At 46.4% G+C, this 18,372-nt stretch overlaps 1 protein-coding gene across 1 annotated transcript in view; it reads right to left on the bottom strand.

The window, feature by feature from the left end:
• Positions 1-4,347: 4,347 nt before the first annotated feature.
• The window catches only part of CCDC63 (coiled-coil domain containing 63), a 137,731-nt gene continuing 123,706 nt past the window's right edge, over positions 4,348-18,372 (bottom strand). The window contains exon 10 of the mRNA XM_086944722.1: positions 4,348-4,544. Within this exon, the coding sequence (XP_086800848.1) occupies positions 4,411-4,544 (134 nt within the window). The 3' untranslated portion in view covers positions 4,348-4,410. The remainder of the gene's footprint in view (positions 4,545-18,372) is intronic.

Below are 18,372 nucleotides of genomic sequence, written 5' to 3'. Positions count from 1 at the left end.
CCTTAAATTCAATAATGCTCATTCAATATACGTGTGCATTTAAAAAATATACAAAAATATAATATTATTTAGTACTTTTAGTTCATGTTATATTGGCATACAATGAATAATCAAATTGCACATTTATAGGCATAACCTAGGACCACATTTTGAAAGTACATACGTGTAACATTAAGACATACATTGGAAAATAATTCTCGTTTGACCCATGTTAAGATATTAGACGCATAAAGATTGTTGGGAACTAATAACAATATCCCTACGAGTTACACAGACAGAATTGCACACATTTAGGTTCATGAAAAACGTTTCAGCAATAAAGGGAAGAGGATGGTTTTGAAAGGACTTCACATTACTAAGTTTCACTCTTGTATGAAACACACGTTATAATTCAACCTTTCAGTTACTATGAAGCTCATACAATTTTTCATGACTGTATATTGCCTCTTATGGCTTTTTCTAGGCTACTGAGAATTCTGCCTTCCTTTTGTCCTGCCGTTCTTCGGTGAGAAGCAACGCTGCCGCCGGCAGCTTTAGCACTGCTGCCGCTTTTGTTACAGGGGGTCGATATTGCAGCACTGCTGCAAAATCAGACAGCAGTAAAAAAAACGGACCCTACGGCTCGTAAAACATCCTCCACCCTTCCAACCCACCGAGAAAGCCACAGTGAAAACACCCGGTGTTCACTACGGCCAGCCCGCCCCTGGTTTTTCCACTTGGGTTATGGGTCCAGTGAGTCGGAGGTTGTCCGAGACATCAGCTCCTGGTCTTTCTCAGTTTTTCTGGTTGTGGGCCTGGTGCTTCTCATCCTCCTCTCATTGGTGCTGGGAGGCATGCAGTTCGCCAGTCTGTTGTTTGGTCCGCTTGCTTTGTTTCACTAGATTGCCTTTCGGGTGTCTTTGTGTAGGGCAGTTCTTTGCCCATTTGACCAGTATTTCTCTCCTGTATTCTGTCATCTAGGGGTTCATACTCTGAATTTGTGGGGACATTGTACTTTTGTGGTCTGTGTTTGTTGATGCGATTGCTTCGGCCTGTGCTCCTCAGCCACTTGGGGCCAGATTTATCAAGGGTTTGCATTGCCCTTTCATCACACAAGGTGATGCAAGGGGAATGCAAGCCTTTAAGTGAGATTTACTATGCCACGCAGAGCCACCTAGCGTGCTTGTACATGGCCTCAGAACTTTAAGTGGGACGGGTCTCACCGGGTCTGAGCACTGGCAGTTTTTTAAAGGAGACCTAGAAACGGGTCGCAATCGGGCTCGGTTTTGTACCCTGGCATAGGTGGTCCGTTTTTTTCCGGACTGCAGTGACAGCAGGCACATCGATGTGCGTGTACTCACACTGCTCACTTCTCACTAGTGGAGGTTACGGCATGACGTCATGCCAGGTGAGCCTTGTAGGGGAAGGGAAATCCTTTAAAGAGAGTCATTTTCCCTCTGGATTTCCCTTCTCTTTTTGAAACTCAGGAGCAGCAACATTGTCATGGTGTCTCCAGGGCTTAAAGTGGAAGCTTTTTCAATATTATATAAAAGCCATTGTTGTTGCTTATTTATCTTATGCAACTAACAACCAGTGACAAAGCCAATAGTCCTGATTTATTGTAAGTATGTTACTTGTTGTATCATATATCTGAATGCAATGACAGAAACAGCAAAATACAAGGCAGGTATCACACTATGCTAAGCACAGATTTTTAGCTTAGGTGTTTTTAAGCCACGCCCTTAATTACGCCCCTTTGAGAGCCCCTCCAGTTTTTTCATCCCACTTAAAGCCCTGCATGGCCTAGTTAATGTGGAGAAGTGTAGCTCAATGGTTAGAGCGGCAGACCCTGATGCAGAGGTCTAGCCCGGGACCAGGGTTCAATTCCCGTCTCGGCGGGTCTTGGGCTCAAAATTCCACGGACCTGATAATTCTCGCCTCGGTGCCTATTCCAACCATGGAGTCCCACTCTGCAACTCTGGGCAATAGCTTGCTTAATCTCCACAACGGCCCCCACAACGCTAAGGATGCCTGGCCTCCACATTGGGGGTGCCCATGAGTGGACGCCTCACAGGGAAAGCCAGGATGGGTTCCACAGTGGTATTCGTACAAGTGCCTTGAGACCCTTGTGGGTGAGTAGTGCGCTATACAAGTATCAATTTACATTTTTTTTTTACAGTTTTAACGCAAGGCAGCACAAGTCGCTGCCTTGCGTTACTCTGTGCTGGGAAGGCGTTACTTGGGTGGAGAGTGGGTGTTTCCATTCATCCACCCATGTATTTTGGCGCATTCCAGGATTTACTCACACAAGCAAACCTGGGAATGCATCAAAATGTTACACCTTTCCAGGAGTGACGCAATAAGGAGAACTATCTTTATTTTATTTGTATTTTTTGCATGCTGCAAGGCACATAGACAGAGGAAAAAGTCCCTAAGGGTTGTTTTAGTGCAGGAAGGTATGCCTTCCGGCACAAAAACAATTCTGGGTGTAAAGCAGGCAACCTGCGCCATGGTGTAAGGGTGCCTGTATTGGAACTTGGCAGCCAAAGGTGCACCAGCGCAGAGAGAGCAGGAATGCACCATATGTTAGTAAATTCATGCCCTATCCGTTTGATGCAGCTCAGCACAGTAAGTTGTTTTGATAATCTGGCCCTTGATGTTTCAGACTTTGCAGTGTCTTGTTTATGGCTTCTCCGGGTTATGGCTTATCTGGCTGGATTGTTGGGATTGCGGTCTGGTTAGGGGTACTCCCTCCTTTGGTGATCTTTATTTTGCAACTTTTTTAATTGAGCATTAGCTCCATACATCATAATGTGGAAAGTGAGTCGACATTTCTTTCCTTCCAAAAATCTTTGGTTCGGTACAGCTCAGAATAAGCATTTCCATCCATTCAAGAGTGGTGCATTTACGGCCTATTATCATTTGAAATACACACATAAGTCTCCATGATTGCCCTTCCCTACCCCCTCCAAGAGGTTGTCTCCCAGACCCTTTTTCAGCTATATCCACCGTACCCTCATCCGGCCCCCCACATTTTCTTCCACTTTTTGGGACAAATTCTGGCTTTGTATATCACTTGTTCCAGCCCCTGGCATAAGTCAGGTCCGCTTTCTAGTCTGCAAAATCCGAGGATGCTGCAGCACCCAATGCCTTTGCTATATTGCTTATGGCCATTCTGGCTGTCAATTGTAGCCAGACCTCGTTGTATCTAGGCCATGTTGTTTGTTTCCCCGGTAATCCCCATGATCAACCATTTTGCAGCCAGAGGCATGTCCACCAACGTCACCCGGGCCATTATCTCTGTTGTTTTAGTCCAGAAATTCTTTATAAGTGGGCATTCCCAGAGGACGTGGAAAAAGGTACCTTCCCCTCTGCATCCCCTCCTACACTGTGGAGTTGTGACCCTGCCTATTCTAGGCAGTATCATCTGTGAGTAGTTAGACCGGTGTAGCATTTTGAATTGGACCAGTCTGAAACGAGCGTGTATGACTATTTCTCGTGGGCTCTGAAGAGCTTCAGCCCAATCCTCATTGTGGAGGTCTCCCACGCCATTTTCAGTGGTCCCAATGAGTCGGGAGTTATTGACCAATGTACGATAGATCACTGACACCCCTTTGTCTGGCAATGCTTCTGAGAGAACTCAGTCCTCTAGAGGGGAGGACTCAGGCAGATGCTCACTTTCCTGTATGTGGCAGCAAAAAGCATGGCCCAGCTGGAAGTATCGAATGCACTCAGAGTGTGCTAGAGCGTATTTTTGGCTTAGGTCTTCAAATCGGATAATGGCTTGGTCTCTCCAGACATAACATAACATATGTATTCGTAAAGCGCACGTTCACCACTAAGGGTATCTTGGTGCTGAATAACAGACGTTTGTTGTTACCCAACTCAATGATACTCATTTTATCGACCTCAGATGGATGAAAGGCTGAGTGGACCCATCAGGATTTGAACCTGTGACCATGCGGTCAAACACGGGCCCCTGAAGTGGATGCATTAGTCCACCAGACCCGGATATCACCCAAGTGTTCTATGCCCAGCTGTTCCCACTTCATAAATCCCTTGACTTCCACCACTTCTGACAATAAATGACTGTGCCATTCTCGAAGTCCAGCCCAGGAATCTTGTGGCAGCCCTCAAAATCATGACCACCATCACTATATGCTGCGGTATGTCTCCGTCACTCCTCGCCCTCGACCCATCGCCTCTCTATCTACCTTGTATGCAGGGTTTTTGCAGTCGGCAAAGAACCAACTCATTAATCACAAGGAGTTATGAGGCTTGAAAGCTTCCCTCCCCAGTGTATTTATTAAATTGTCCCTGACTGAAAATAAAAACCATCATTACAACTTGAGAAAAAAAACAGGCATTGACAGTTAAAAATATATAATTTTTATTAAGTGTTCAGCACTTTCTGGTCGTGTCCTCATGGTTCTACTCAGTCACGACGGCCCTCCGGCGGGCATGTTTGCTCTCAACTTTGGGGACCTCCACATCCTTTCCATGATCCATTTCGGTGAGGTTCTGCAGGAGCAGCTGCCTCAAGGCTTCACGCTCATATGGCACCTCTGGGGAGAAAGAAGAGATGAGTCAGCGAAGTGTAAGAGCCTAATACCTAAGGCAGCACTTGGACAGAGGTAGACTGGTCAATATATTCATTGAAATGAGAGGGCCTGCTCCTATGTAGTCCTAAGGATAGTTACACCACCCAAAAGATGAGTCATCAAAGAGAATGAGAGTGTCTCTTATGCAGCCCCTGCGGAATGCTGAACTACCCTATTGATGAATCAAGCAAAATAATATAGCCTGGCTCCTATGCGGCATCTGGGTGAGGGGTGGGCTACCCTTTAGATGAATCATCGAAGTGAAAGTTCCTTATATCCAAGACAGCCCCAAGCAGAGGAAGGCTGGTCCATAAATGAGTCATAGAACTGTACGAGCCTGGCCTTTATGCTGTACCTGTCACCTGATAGATGAGTCATCAAAGTGAAACAGTCTGAGTCTTATGCAGTCTGTGGTGGTGACTACTCTATTGATGAGTCACCAAAATGAAAGAGCCTGATAGTAAGCTGCCCAGGGAGAGGTTGACTCATCTACTCGAATGTCTTAATCTCAGGATGAGGCTTGATGGCGTTGTCCTAGAATGGTTTAGGTCCTTCCTACATAACCGATCTCAGAGATTCCTCATTAACTGCAACCTATCAGCTCCCACCCCAGTCACAGTTGGAGTCCCCCAAGGTTCAACCTTATCACCCACCCTCTTTAATCTTTACTTAGAGCCACTCAATGAAGTTCTTCGTACCGCCAACATCTCATACCACTTGTATGCGGACAACACCCAAATATACATCAATATTACATCACTTGTGGAGATCGTTACCCTGAACGAAACCCTGAAACTAACTGTCCAATGGCTAGCCGCTAACCAACTGAAACTCAATGGAAAGAAAACTCCTGATCTCCACCTCTAAAGCCAACCCAGAGATCGAGACGTGGATCAAAGCCATCACAGCCTTAAACTGCCCGCCGACCATTGTGGACTCTGCCAAATCTTTGGGCATACTCCTCGACAGTAATTTGAACATGCGTGACCACATTAACTCAATCGCTAAATCAGCCAGATTCCACCTGAGCTACCCGTGGAAGCTGAAACCTTTCATTGATGCTCCTGACTTAAAAATGGCAGTCCAAGCACTAGTCATCTCAAGGCTGGAATACGGGTGTTCCACCCTCACTGTTTTACCCAAAATTTCTCTGGCTCCTCTAAAAACCTGCCTCAATGCGGCCGCGAGATTACTCACAGGCACTAGGAAATTTTACCACATCTCTCCACATTTAAAAGCACTAAACTGGCTCCCTATGGAGGCTAGAATACAGCTGAAAATTGCATGCATTACTCACAAGGCCCTCTACACAAACTACCCTGCCTATCTGGTGCAGAAACTGGTGATGTCTGGAGGAACTAGGGATTCCCGGTCCGCTAGAAACCTCCTGCTCCAACCTGCCCGCTTTCAGAAAAAAAGAACCTACAACAGGGCATTCTCCGGAGCAGCACCAAGAATTTGGAACTCTCTCCCGCCTGACATCCGAAAAATCGCTTCTCTATCACGCTTCAAAAAGGAGACCAAAACTTTCCTCATGGGTAAATTCCTAGGCTAATGGCATGCTCACATCTACCACAGTGTGTCTGTCAAATCCATAACTATTGCTTCTTCCGCAGATTACCAACTCACCCTGATAAGTAATTGTGGGGCTTCTTTTCTGTTTTTTACTGATCCCATTATAACCATATCCATTAATTTGTGCCCCCTTTATCTCAATGCTCCTCAGCTACCCTACCCCTCCCCAAACTTTGTATATTTCTGTACTTGAGACTATTTTGCTTTGTTTACTGTGTAACTGTGTAAAGCGCTCTGATACCCTCAAGGGTCAAGTTCGCGCTCCATAAAATATTAAAATAAATAAATAGGTGAAGAGCCAGACTGTTCGAAAAGTGAGTTGGCGCAGTGGAAGGGCATGGATCCTATGCAGCAGCTAGAGAAAGGCTGGGAGGACTATCTGTGGGTCAGTGAAAGAGCCCCTGAGCTGGGCCAGACCGCTAAAGAAAAATCATATTTATTCCACGGTCCGAAGTGTCTGAAAGGACAAGGGCAGAGCAGTCTTGTGAGAATGTAATACTTTAATTTCACAAAAGGCCTACATCTGGATCCACACCATGGAATTCCATTCCGAATAAGCGTTTAAGGACATCAAATTAACCGCCATGGGGTTCATTCCACCTATTCCAGCAGCAGCTTGGAACTGGATTTTTGTTTCTAAAGAAGTCATATGGTTTGATTTGTCATTTTTAATCCAACCAGTAGAATTCCCCTTAGAATTTTTAATGGACCCATGCAAGCGATGTTCAAAGCATATTTGCTACAATTGGCACAAGTATAAGGCATTTTGGAACACTGGAATCGGCAAAAGGAAACACATAAGAGATTTTGCTGAACACATGGGAGAGGAGTTGTGTATATCAGGAATGTGTAAGAGTGCAAAGACAGGGCATCTCTTTGGCAGGCGATGCAGTCAAGCCTGACAAGCTCCACAAGAGACTCCAGTTGGATTTGCCCCTGTCATTCACATTCTACTGCACAGTTAATACATCCCCGCCCTATGCTACCCCTTGCAATGCCACAGAGCATGCATGGTTTAGTCTTTAAGTGTTTGCACTGATAAAGTGTATTATGGTCCAATAATGCCATCCCGGGGTTATGGTGGTATTTGCAAATCTTGCCTTATTATTTACTATTGAGTCTCGTTTTTTAACCCGTTCAGTGCTGCGAACGTCCAACGGTCGTCGCGTGCACTACCTCGCTAGTGCTGCGCACGACCGTTGGACGTCCGGATTCCCGTTAGCGCAATCGAACGTCCGCACTGGGGCGGAATTTGCGGCGCGCTTAACGGGTTAAAAACGATAAAATATAGAGTTAGCCATTGTGAATTATATAGTTCTGTAGGCTTGAAAGAAGGAGCGATAAACGGATGGATGGATTAAACAGGCAGGAAGAAAGATAAATATCATGTGTTATCCATGCAGGAGGGTTATTGGTCAAAGAGAGAGATGGAACATGTACAAGCATTTCAAGAACAAATTCAGAATGCTTGAAAACCCCTTGAGTTGAAAGAGTCTTTAAGGGCAGAAGAGCTAGTGGCCAAATTCCAGATTTTACTCTAGTTTTAGAGATCTGTGATTTTCCTCATGTTGAAGCAGGGGCAATCTTGCAACGTACAGAGAGAGGGAGCCCTCTGTACCTCCGGTTTTGAATGCAAGAACTGTTTGCATCAGGCATATTTTGAGATCTTACGGGCTGATCTGGTGTTTGGCTGATGGTGCTCTGTCCGTCAGATGGCAGAGGATGTTAAATCTGCCAGCCTGCCAAATTTAGAGTTTGCCACTGCATCAGCGGTGATATCTGGGGCTTGATACGAACTGACGTCATGGCGGTTTATATCAAGGTACAAAATGTTTTTGGGATGTCCGCCACCACTTTTGATGGGCATACTCCAAACTTTAACAGGGTTTTCATCTGTCAACGTTTCATTTGTTATTGAAAAATAAAAAAAACTAATGATCCCACACCCCAGTGAGTTTTTTCCTGGGTGTGGAGTTCATAAGTTTGGCGGAAAGGGTACCCATTTGCGACAGAGAACCATGACCCTTTAACTGCATTTCAGCCCCTTAGACTCAGTGCTTTATCTGATCTGGTGGTTGTCGTGGGGGCCAACAACACTCATTTTCGAGGACCAGAACTTATTTTTCCTGTTTGGCATTTTCTCAAGAGCAAGAGAGAGAGAAAAAGACAAAAACGGGAAAGAAGAAGAAAGAGAAAATGGAAAATCCTCACAAATAAAGAAAACAGGCTCTTGCAAGAGTAAGATAAAGTGAATGGGTGTCTGACAGTGGATTAAAGCAGTGCGAGGTGGTTTGAAGACTAAGCAACCTTGGCATTTGGTGGGCTGACATGTGTTAGAGCAGGCCCTGGGCTTCTGTGCAGAGCTTTGGGCACCAGCCCTCTTTCTATTACAAATTAAGCACTTGTTAGACTCTGGTTCAGGGATACTCAAAGTACGGCCCGGTGGCGCATGTGGCCCTCCTGACCTTTTTATAAGGCCCCCTTGTGAACAGCAGCACTAAGCTGATATTTACTTGACAGAGCACAAAGAATCAGAAAACTATAAAATAGGCAAACAAAAGATGCAAAGACGATGCCCTGCACATCTTATAGTTAGGAACACCTTAAACACCATAGCACAGCAGATTAAATCACAGCACTGCAAGCCATGTATTAAAAGGGATGATTTTCACATATGAACTTAGAATCAATCATGCCTCCCCTTCTGGACAACAATGCCACAAGTGAACCAAGAGGAAAGACATTTGTCAGGCGCACCCACTGTGTGGCCTAGATTGTTATTATTATTGGAACAACATTACCATTCAAGAAACCAAACCCAAGAGAAGGTTTTGTACAGCACACATCCTGAAGTCATGCCTTTGAAGGTGCTCTCATATGTGGTAATGAAGAAAAAGGAGGCTAATGGGCACATGCATCAACCTATTTAGGAAGTGCAAACGGTGCGAATCGGTAAATTCGGCCGTTTGCGCTTCCTAAATACGTTTTTGGGATGCATGAAACAATTTTTCAAAATTCGCTTTTTTTTGCATTTCCTAAAAATGCGAATGCATTTAAGGAATCGCATTTGTGCGATTCCTTAAATGCAATGCATCAATTTTTTTTAAAATGCGAATTTTGAAATAGGAAGTGCAAATTAACACGAGGTTGACCCTCGTGTTAATTTGCGAAATTCTTTAAAAAAGCACAAAAATGCATTTTGGAAAGTGTCATGTTACAGACACACATGTCCTTAGGACATGTGTGTGTGAAACATGCACTTTAAAATACTTTTCAGGGGTGCAGGGGGGGGGGGGTCCTTTGGACCCCCCTCTGCACCCTTGCAATGCATCAACAAATTGCGAATTCCAAAAAATAGAAATGCAAAACGGCATTGATTCCTATGGGCCTCTAGGCCCATAGGAATCAATGTAATGCCATTCTTTAATTGCGATTCGCAATTAAGGAATCGCAAATTCCGAAAATTAAGAAATCCTACAAAATTTTAGGATTTCTTGATGCATAGGATTTTCCAATTCCTAAATTGCGATTCCTTAATTTTCGCAATTTAGGAAATGCAAATTCCTACAATGATGCAGTGAAATAAAACAGTTGCTTAGAATCACATAGCTTGGCCAAGTGGAGAACCTGGGATTGATCCCAGGTCGTCTGGTTTCACACTGTGCACTCCGCCCACCAGAGGAGTATTTCTTTCCTTCTCACGTTTTACATCAAAAGCGAATTCCTTGTCTTGATTTCTTGGCAGATGAGGTTAGAGTATGAGCGAAGAAGCCCCGCGAAGGCTTTGCGTGTTGTCCGCACTATGTACATGTTTCACTTCCACCTTAAGGCACCCGACTCTCGGGCATGCCACAGACCATACCTTTTGGCCCCTGGGGAAATGTTTTCTAGTACCAGTGCTCTAGTTAAACCCCCCTCCCTTCCTCCCATCCTCTTCCTCCTTCCCCACACGCGCGCTGACGCAAGCTCAGCTCCTGCTCCAGGAAGTTTGACTGGCAGGTACTGCGCTTCGTGAGAATAATTATGCCTTCTCGGGCTTGGGAGGGGGTGTAATTGCACTGTACCAAGCGTGGGCATGGATTCTAAATGTATCCTGGCATACAGTGCCAAGGGAAAGCTCTGCTATGGCATGCTGGGAGCGCGCACTCATTTGCATATTCATTTTATTGGACTGAACATATGAACAAATAGGTGACATCCAGTCGAAGTACACGCTTGGTATTTCCTGGGGATTCCTCCATATTTTATTTTAATGTAAGTCATTCTGCTATATGTGTTTAAACACCGCTCCCAATACAGGTCTCTTCTGGATTTTCATGATCACTATTGGCTACATTATTTATATTGTATATACATTTATCAATTGTTGTGATTATTTGCAATCACTGTGTTAAGACTTCATTTAGCATAACATGGAACACCAGAAAAATAACTCAGGTGCTTAATGCGCCCATTGAGCAGTGCAGGTTTATTCCAGCCATCTTTCTAAGGCATGCATTTTGCACCATAGCAAATCCGAAGACGCCTGGATCCTCTTTGACATGTCAAGAGCAGATGGAATTTGCAAAGATACGCTCCGTGCATCTTCAAAATTGCTCTCAATATTTTCACGTTTGCTCAAGTGCAAATCCTGGCAAAAACAATGAGATGCTTGCAAACACGACATATCTCGACAGCCAGTCTTTGGGAATTTGGTCCTTTCTGAATAAACGAAAGGCAATAAATTAAATCTCTGCAGTGTCGACCCCACTGTTTGTTGTAACAGCCTGGCATCCAAAATAAGTCCAGGAGGGTGGAATCCATGGCAGATTTTCAGTATAACCTCTGACTGTATAGATGAGTTCTAGTTAGATTCAATTGATGTGAATTGATCTTATGTGATTAGCGTGAAAGTCGGTAATGGGTCTATGGCAGATGTACTAGAATGTATATATACAATAAGATAAAACTAAAAAGATAAGATAAAACAGATTTATAAAACGCTCGATTGCCATGGCATCTTGGCGCAGGGGAGTGTGAAAATTAGGCTGCTCTATTATATAGTAGTAGTAGTTCTAAAGCAAGCATGCATCGCTCACAGTACGCAAAGAGCAATAATATGAACAATATACATAATATATTACCCGGAGCAATCGCCACGTGTAGCTATAGTTAGTTAGTTCGTTTTTTGTTTTGCTAATTACTTTGGCACCGTTTGACAAATCTTCACGAACCTTTCCAAAAAACAGATACTTTTTGCCTAGTTTGGGCGTGGAAAGTTTCAGGGTGATCTGTCAAGTAGTCGCAACAAAAAAAGGGGGGGGTTCAAAATGCTAAAGCCTCATGCTTTTCCTATGGACTTTTTTTAAACGATGTTACCATAAAAACTGCTAAATTAATTATACCAAATTTGGCAGAAAGCGAGATCTTAGTCCAGAAAGCATACTATTTGTGATTTGGTGTAAATCCGTTCAGTAGTTTTTGAGATATTCAGCACGAAAAATATTTGTATATCTGGACAGGTGGGTTCAAGGGACTCTCACAAGTGTCCAGAGACCCTGGCTCCAATAAAAAAAAAACGAGTGTTCAGATTGATCATGGGGTCTTTTTTCCCTTCAGACAATTCGCTCCCACAGGAGACACACTCTAGTGAGAGCTATGATTGGCTGCCAGCAACATGAAGAAAATTGTTGCTGGCAGCCATTACAAGACTCAAGGACCTAGTTCCCTGTCCTGCATTTTTTAAAGAAACAAAAAATAAGACAGCCGGATAGGGATACACTGCCCCCACCTAGCCCTTGTGGCAGGGTCCTACTGAGAACCCTCACAACTGAAAAAAAAATTGCAGCAGTTTTTTGCCACAATCTTGTGGAACTCCTCTGGGATCACAAAAAAAGAAAATGGCCGCCCATCACTTAAAAAAAAAAATATTTGGGGTTGTGTTGGTGAGGGCTGCCTCCCTGAGCTCATTCTGGGCCTCGGGATCGCAACCCCCGGAGTCAACTTTTAAAGAAAGGGGAGGGTGGCAGCAAGCAGAAGAAGCAGCTCCCTCGGGAGCAATGCCGGTCAAATGCGGGAGGCGGCTGAGACCACAGGGGCTCTTCCCGCGAACCCCAATGTTATGTTTTGTGGATTCCGCTGGGATTCTTTAGTTTTGGGTAGGGAGGCCACGTCATGTGCACCCTCTACTGTAATAATTTTGACCCCAAGGAATAGGGAGGCCCACCCCCAATATTAATGTTTTCGGCTCCAGGGAATGATGTACCTGGGGTCTTTAAAGGCTCAGGAAGGGGAGCCCAATGCCCCACTCCCCCATAATTAAACTATGGCCCCAGGGAATGAGGTCCTCGGGGCAGATTTTACCTGGTGGGGTGGGGGGGGGGGGGGGGGGAAGGGTGGGTGGAGCAACAAACACCTTCCATAAAAGGAATGTGATTGGCCCCTGGAGATCCGCAGCCAAAGTTTGAAAAAAGAGATTCTCTTTAAACACCCCCACCCCCGGGATGCGCCAGAACCCACGGGGTGACAGTAGCTTTTTATTTTGGGGAGGGAGGGTGTGTGGCCCTATTCCACAGGGCTGTGGTAAAAAAAAGAAGGGAGGGGTGCGTGTCCTCCCGAATTTCTACTATCCCTCACTGCCAGGATGTTCCTGGAAAATGACAAACAGTAAAAAAAAAAATGCCCACTCTAAATAGGAACAGCAGTTGGATTGCTTACCTGCAATGCCCAAGTACTCCCTCGGGCCGCCGGAGGAAGGTTTATGCCGAAGGAATAATATTTACTTAGTCTGAATAAACCCGGTGCTCACCCCTGACTCACAGTAGAGTAGGCTGACCAAGAGTTTGGCAGACAAGTTTTTCCGTCGTCGTTGTGACACAGTACCCTGTCCGTCAAACTATAATTCAGGCCCTTACTATAATACCCTGTTGTTTTACATATAACGTGCACTAAATAGCACAGTACTGTTTAGAAATATAATTGTTCAAATATCAAAAATACATTTGCATGATGACATTTGCAGATGAGAAAAACATGAGAGGAAAAACGCCTCATTTTGTCAATCAGCGAAAGCGACTCTTTATCGGCAGGCGCATCTGACATCCTTGCAAAGGGGGCCTGGCTTCTCTATCTGGAAAGTGATGTAAATAAATCTGCCAGAAGGGGGCCTGGACAGAGCCCAACTCCAAATGTTCCCTCTTCTTGCCTGTTGGAAGCTACCAGATGGATGGGTCCAGGATTGGAAGAGCTGCTAGGCAAAGTCACCACTAAAGACAAACAACCTTTCTCTTTCAAAATACATTTCAGTTTTCTTGCAAACGTTAAATTATACTAGGAAGTATGAAGCTATTGTCAAAAAAAGTCCAGACTTACAATGGAATTAACCAGTAGCGGCTGCTACTGAACGGGCGTGGGAGGGTGGGGCGGGGCAGGGGGGCCTTGCAGAGGGGGGAGGAAATTAAAAAAAAAAACACATACATGCGGCCGGCCAGCCAGCCGGCCGCCACCTTTCATCCATCCTCTTCTCTTCTTCTGGGGCAGCAGTAATGCACCCTGGGTGGAGAACATGCAAAGTGCAGCCAAAATGTCATGCGCACTTAGGAAGTGCCTACCACCCCTTCCCCAGCCTCTCAACAGCCCGCCACTCCCCAACCAACTGAGCCAGTATGATTAAATAAAATCTGTGCCATAAAGGGGAACTAAAGGGGGCCGGCACTTACCTCTAGGAAGCCTGTGCTCAATGGTGTGATCCTGACCGCCCCGGTCCGACTCGGTAGCCAGTACCGTTGAGCGGAGGGCGGGACAGGGAGAGCCAGGTACTTCCCCCCACAGGATCGGTTAGCGCTCTAGCTGTTGAACGGGAAGGGCTATTAGGCAGCGAGGAGCTGCAGGCGTGCTGCGGTAGGCAGGACGGTGGCAGAGACTCCCCGACCCGCTCCACGCATTGTAGGACTTAATTGAGCTACGACCTATGTTGCTTGCCTGAATTTTAAAATTTGCTGAATTTAATCATTTTAATCAAGTGCTTACTGCATTTTGCACCGCTGTTGTTTTTAAACCTTCTGTGCCATAAAGGGGAACTAAAGGGGGCCAGCACTTACCTCTAGGAAGCCTGTGCTCAATGGTGTGATCCTGCCCGCCCCGGTCCGACTCGGTAGCCAGTACCGTTGAGCGGAGGGCGGGACAGGGAGAGCCAGGTACTTCCGCCCACTGGAGCGGTTAGCGCTCTAGCTGTTGAACGGGAAAGGCTATTTAGGCAGCAAGGAGCTGCAGGCGCGCTGCGGTAGGGAGGACGGTGGCAGAGACTCCCCGACCCGCTTCACGCATTGTAAGACTTAAATGAGCTACGACCTATGTTGCTTGCCCGAATTTTAAAATTTGCTGAATTTAATCATTTTAATAAAGTGCTTACTGCATTTTGCACCGCTGTTGTTTTTAAACCTTCTGTGCCATAAAGGGGAACTGAAGGGGGCCGGCACTTACCTCTAGGAAGCCTGTGCTCAATGGTGTGATCCTGCCCGCCCCGGTCCGACTCGGTAGCCAGTACCGTTGAGCGGAGGGTGGGACAGGGAGAGCCAGGTTCTTCCGCCCACTGGAGCGGTTAGCGCTCTAGCTGTTGAACGGGAAAGGCTATTTAGCCCTCTCGTCGCTCGGAGCGCGCAGCGGTAGCGCGCAGGGGAGCGCCTAAGGACGCACCTAAGACAAGCCAAGGAGAAGCCCGTCTGCGCCCGTCCGCGACAGGATGGGGACAGGGGCTATGACCCTTACATCTCCAGACAGAGGCGGCTGCGCTCCTGTACGGGTGAGTTACTCAACCCAAGCTCTATTAGATCTTCAGATTGCCCCTATATCGGGCTGTGCTAGGGAGACTGGGTCACTCCCGAAGGACCGTTCTCCTGTCGGCATTGCAAGTTTCAGGCACCATTTGATGATTACTATCAACCAGGAACTCCTTCTGTGGTTGCCTTCAACCCACAAACAGGTTGGAAAAATTTGCTTTGTAATATAAGATCACTATCCAAACATCACATAGAGGTATGGGATCTTATTTCCACACTACAACCTGAGCTATGCTTCCTAACGGAGACGTGGTTAAAACACCATTTGGTCCCCACTATCACCCTTGGGGTTCGAGAAGGGTACAAAATAGTAAGGATGGACCGACCCACTAAAATGGGTGGTGGTATCGCCATAGTCTATAGAGAAAGCATTGCCATTTCTATATTGGACCAATGCTGTATTGCAGACATAGAATTAATGATTTTTAGGATTGACATCGCAGCTAGGACCAGTTGGAAAGGAGCTTTGGTCTATCGCCCCCCTGGCCCTTGCACGACCTTCTCCGTTTCCTTAGAGGAAGCATTGGCCTCACACATTAATTCTGGCACTGATTTCTTACTCTTAGGGGATTTTAATGTACACAGTGAATTACTGGATAATGTGGAGGCCCAGTCTCTGTTGGGCGATCTCTCCCTACTAGGGCTAACGCAGTACAACACGGGCCCCACTCATCGGGCAGGACACACATTAGATCTAATCCTCTCTAATTCCCCTAAAATTGTGTGTCACCCCCCTAAACAGGTCAATTGGACAGATCACTCAATTATAGAATTTGCTATGCCTAATCTGACCAAATCCTCTAACCAGCCCCCACCACTACCTCTGTGGCGGAGACAACGGCATAAAATGTCCCAGGAGGTCTTTCAAGAGACATTTGTTGAACCCCGTATTACACCTTTGGACAATATCGAGATGGCTCTATCTAAATATAACCTTGCCATCGATTCGGTGGTAGAAACCATCGCCCCTTTGAAATTATGTAAATTGCGCTCTGCGTATCGTCAAGAAGTATGGTTTTCTGACCAACTTCGATCTCGCAAAAGGGCTTGTAGGAAGCTGGAAAAGACCTGGAGATTGTCTCATTTGGAGGCTGACAAAAAATTTTACTACACTGCTTTGACCTCCTATCACAGGGATATCAGAGCAGCACGCAAAAATTATATTGCCTCTCAATTTATGGAAACAAAACAGGTGATGGACCGAATGTGGATCAATGTCACACATTCATCCCAGTCCAAAGATCTGGGCCCAAATCCATCGTTTTTTTGCACTCCACACCACCCTGGGTTAGACAATGGCGATATGCAAATCAGCTCTGACCCTGTGCCCCATGGGAACAGTCCAGTCCGAACTACAAAAGCCATGTCCTTCCCAGAACGGAATCAAGCATCCGAGGACCGGACCGGTTTCGAGGTAACACCTCTCATCAGCCCGGCTAGCTTGACTCCAGTGGTGTGGAGTGCCTGGGACCCACGTCTGGGCATCCCCAGCGCACTTAGGGCGGCAATTGCAAACAAAACAGGTGATGGACCGAATGTGGATTAATGTCACACATTCATCCCAGTCCAAAGATCTGGGCCCAAATCCATCGTTTTTTTGCACTCCACACCACCCTGGGTTAGACAATGGCGATATGCAAATCAGCTCTGACCCTGTGCCCCATGGGAACAGTCCAGTTCGAACTACAAAAGCCATGTCCTTCCCAGAACGGAATCAAGCATCTGAGGACCGGACCGGTTTCGAGGTAACACCTCTCATCAGCCCGGCTAGCTTGACTCCAGTGGTGTGGAGTGCCTGGGACCCACGTCTGAGCATCCCCAGCGCACTTAGGGCGGCAATTGCAAACAAAACAGGTGATGGACCGAATGTGGATCAATGTCACAATGTGCGCTGGGGATGCCCAGACGTGGGTCCCAGGCACTCCACACCACAGGAGTCAAGCTAGCCGGGCTGATGAGAGGTGTTACCTCGAAACCGGTCCGGTCCTCGGATGCTTGATTCCGTTCTGGGAAGGACATGGCTTTTGTAGTTCGGACTGGACTGTTCCCATGGGGCACAGGGTCAGAGCTGATTTGCATATCGCCATTGTCTAACCCAGGGTGGTGTGGAGTGCAAAAAAATGATGGATTTGGGCCCAGATCTTTGGACTGGGATGAATGTGTGACATTGATCCACATTCGGTCCATCACCTGTTTTGTTTGCAATTGCCGCCATAAGTGCGCAGGGGATGCCCAGACGTGGGTCCCAGGCACTCCACACCACTGGAGTCAAGCTAGCCGGGCTGATGAGAGGTGTTACCTCGAAACCGGTCCGGTCCTCGGATGCTTGATTCCGTTCTGGGAAGGACATGGCTTTTGTAGTTCGGACTGGACTGTTCCCATGGGGCACAGGGTCAGAGCTGATTTGCATATCGCCATTGTCTAACCCAGGGTGGTGTGGAGTGCAAAAAAACGATGGATTTGGGCCCAGATCTTTGGACTGGGATGAATGTGTGACATTGATCCACATTCGGTCCATCACCTGTTTTGTTTGCAATTGCCGCCATAAGTGCACTGGGGATGCTCAGACGTGGGTCCCAGGCACTCCACACCACTGGAGTCAAGCTAGCCGGGCTGATGAGAGGTGTTACCTCGAAACCGGTCCGGTCCTCGGATGCTTGATTCCGTTCTGGGAAGGACATGGCTTTTGTAGTTCGGACTGGACTGTTCCCATGGGGCACAGGGTCAGAGCTGATTTGCATATCGCCATTGTCTAACCCAGGGTGGTGTGGAGTGCAAACAAACGATGGATTTGGGCCCAGATCTTTGGACTGGGATGAATGTGTGACATTGATCCACATTCGGTCCATCACCTGTTTTGTTCTCAATTTATGGAGGCAGGCAACGCCCCTAAGCTCCTGTACCAAATTCTTCAAACTTTTATTAAACCTACAGCCTGCGAGAGTCCTGAGGTATCGTCGCAACAATTATGTGACAACATTTCCGTCTATTTTACTAATAAGATACACAGGATTTATAATAAAATCTCCAATTCTAGTTTATCTATGGGTCGGCCTCTGATACCACCTCAGGAAAAGAGGGTCACCAATCTCACCATGCTGAATATGTTTCCGGCTGCCTCTGTGGAGGAGGTTGAGGACCTTATTGGTCAAATTAAGAGTGATTGTCCATCAGATCTCATTCCAGCCAGAGTTATGCCAGTGGTTGGCGGGGTGCTCGGTCCTGTGATCCAGTCCCTGGTCAACCTCTCGCTATCCGAGGGCCGAGTTCCACAGGATTGGAAGAAGGCATTAGTGAGACCCATCCGGAAGAATACCACCATCCCCTGGACTGATTTGTCCAACCTCAGGCCAATATCTCTCCTCCCTTACCTGAGTAAACTAACAGAAAAGCACGTTAAT

Source organism: Lissotriton vulgaris, chromosome 11, assembly GCF_964263255.1.
Source record: "Lissotriton vulgaris chromosome 11, aLisVul1.2, whole genome shotgun sequence".
In the NCBI taxonomy this organism is placed as follows: domain Eukaryota; kingdom Metazoa; phylum Chordata; class Amphibia; order Caudata; family Salamandridae; genus Lissotriton; species Lissotriton vulgaris.
This window is presented reverse-complemented; position numbering and strand designations above follow the sequence as displayed.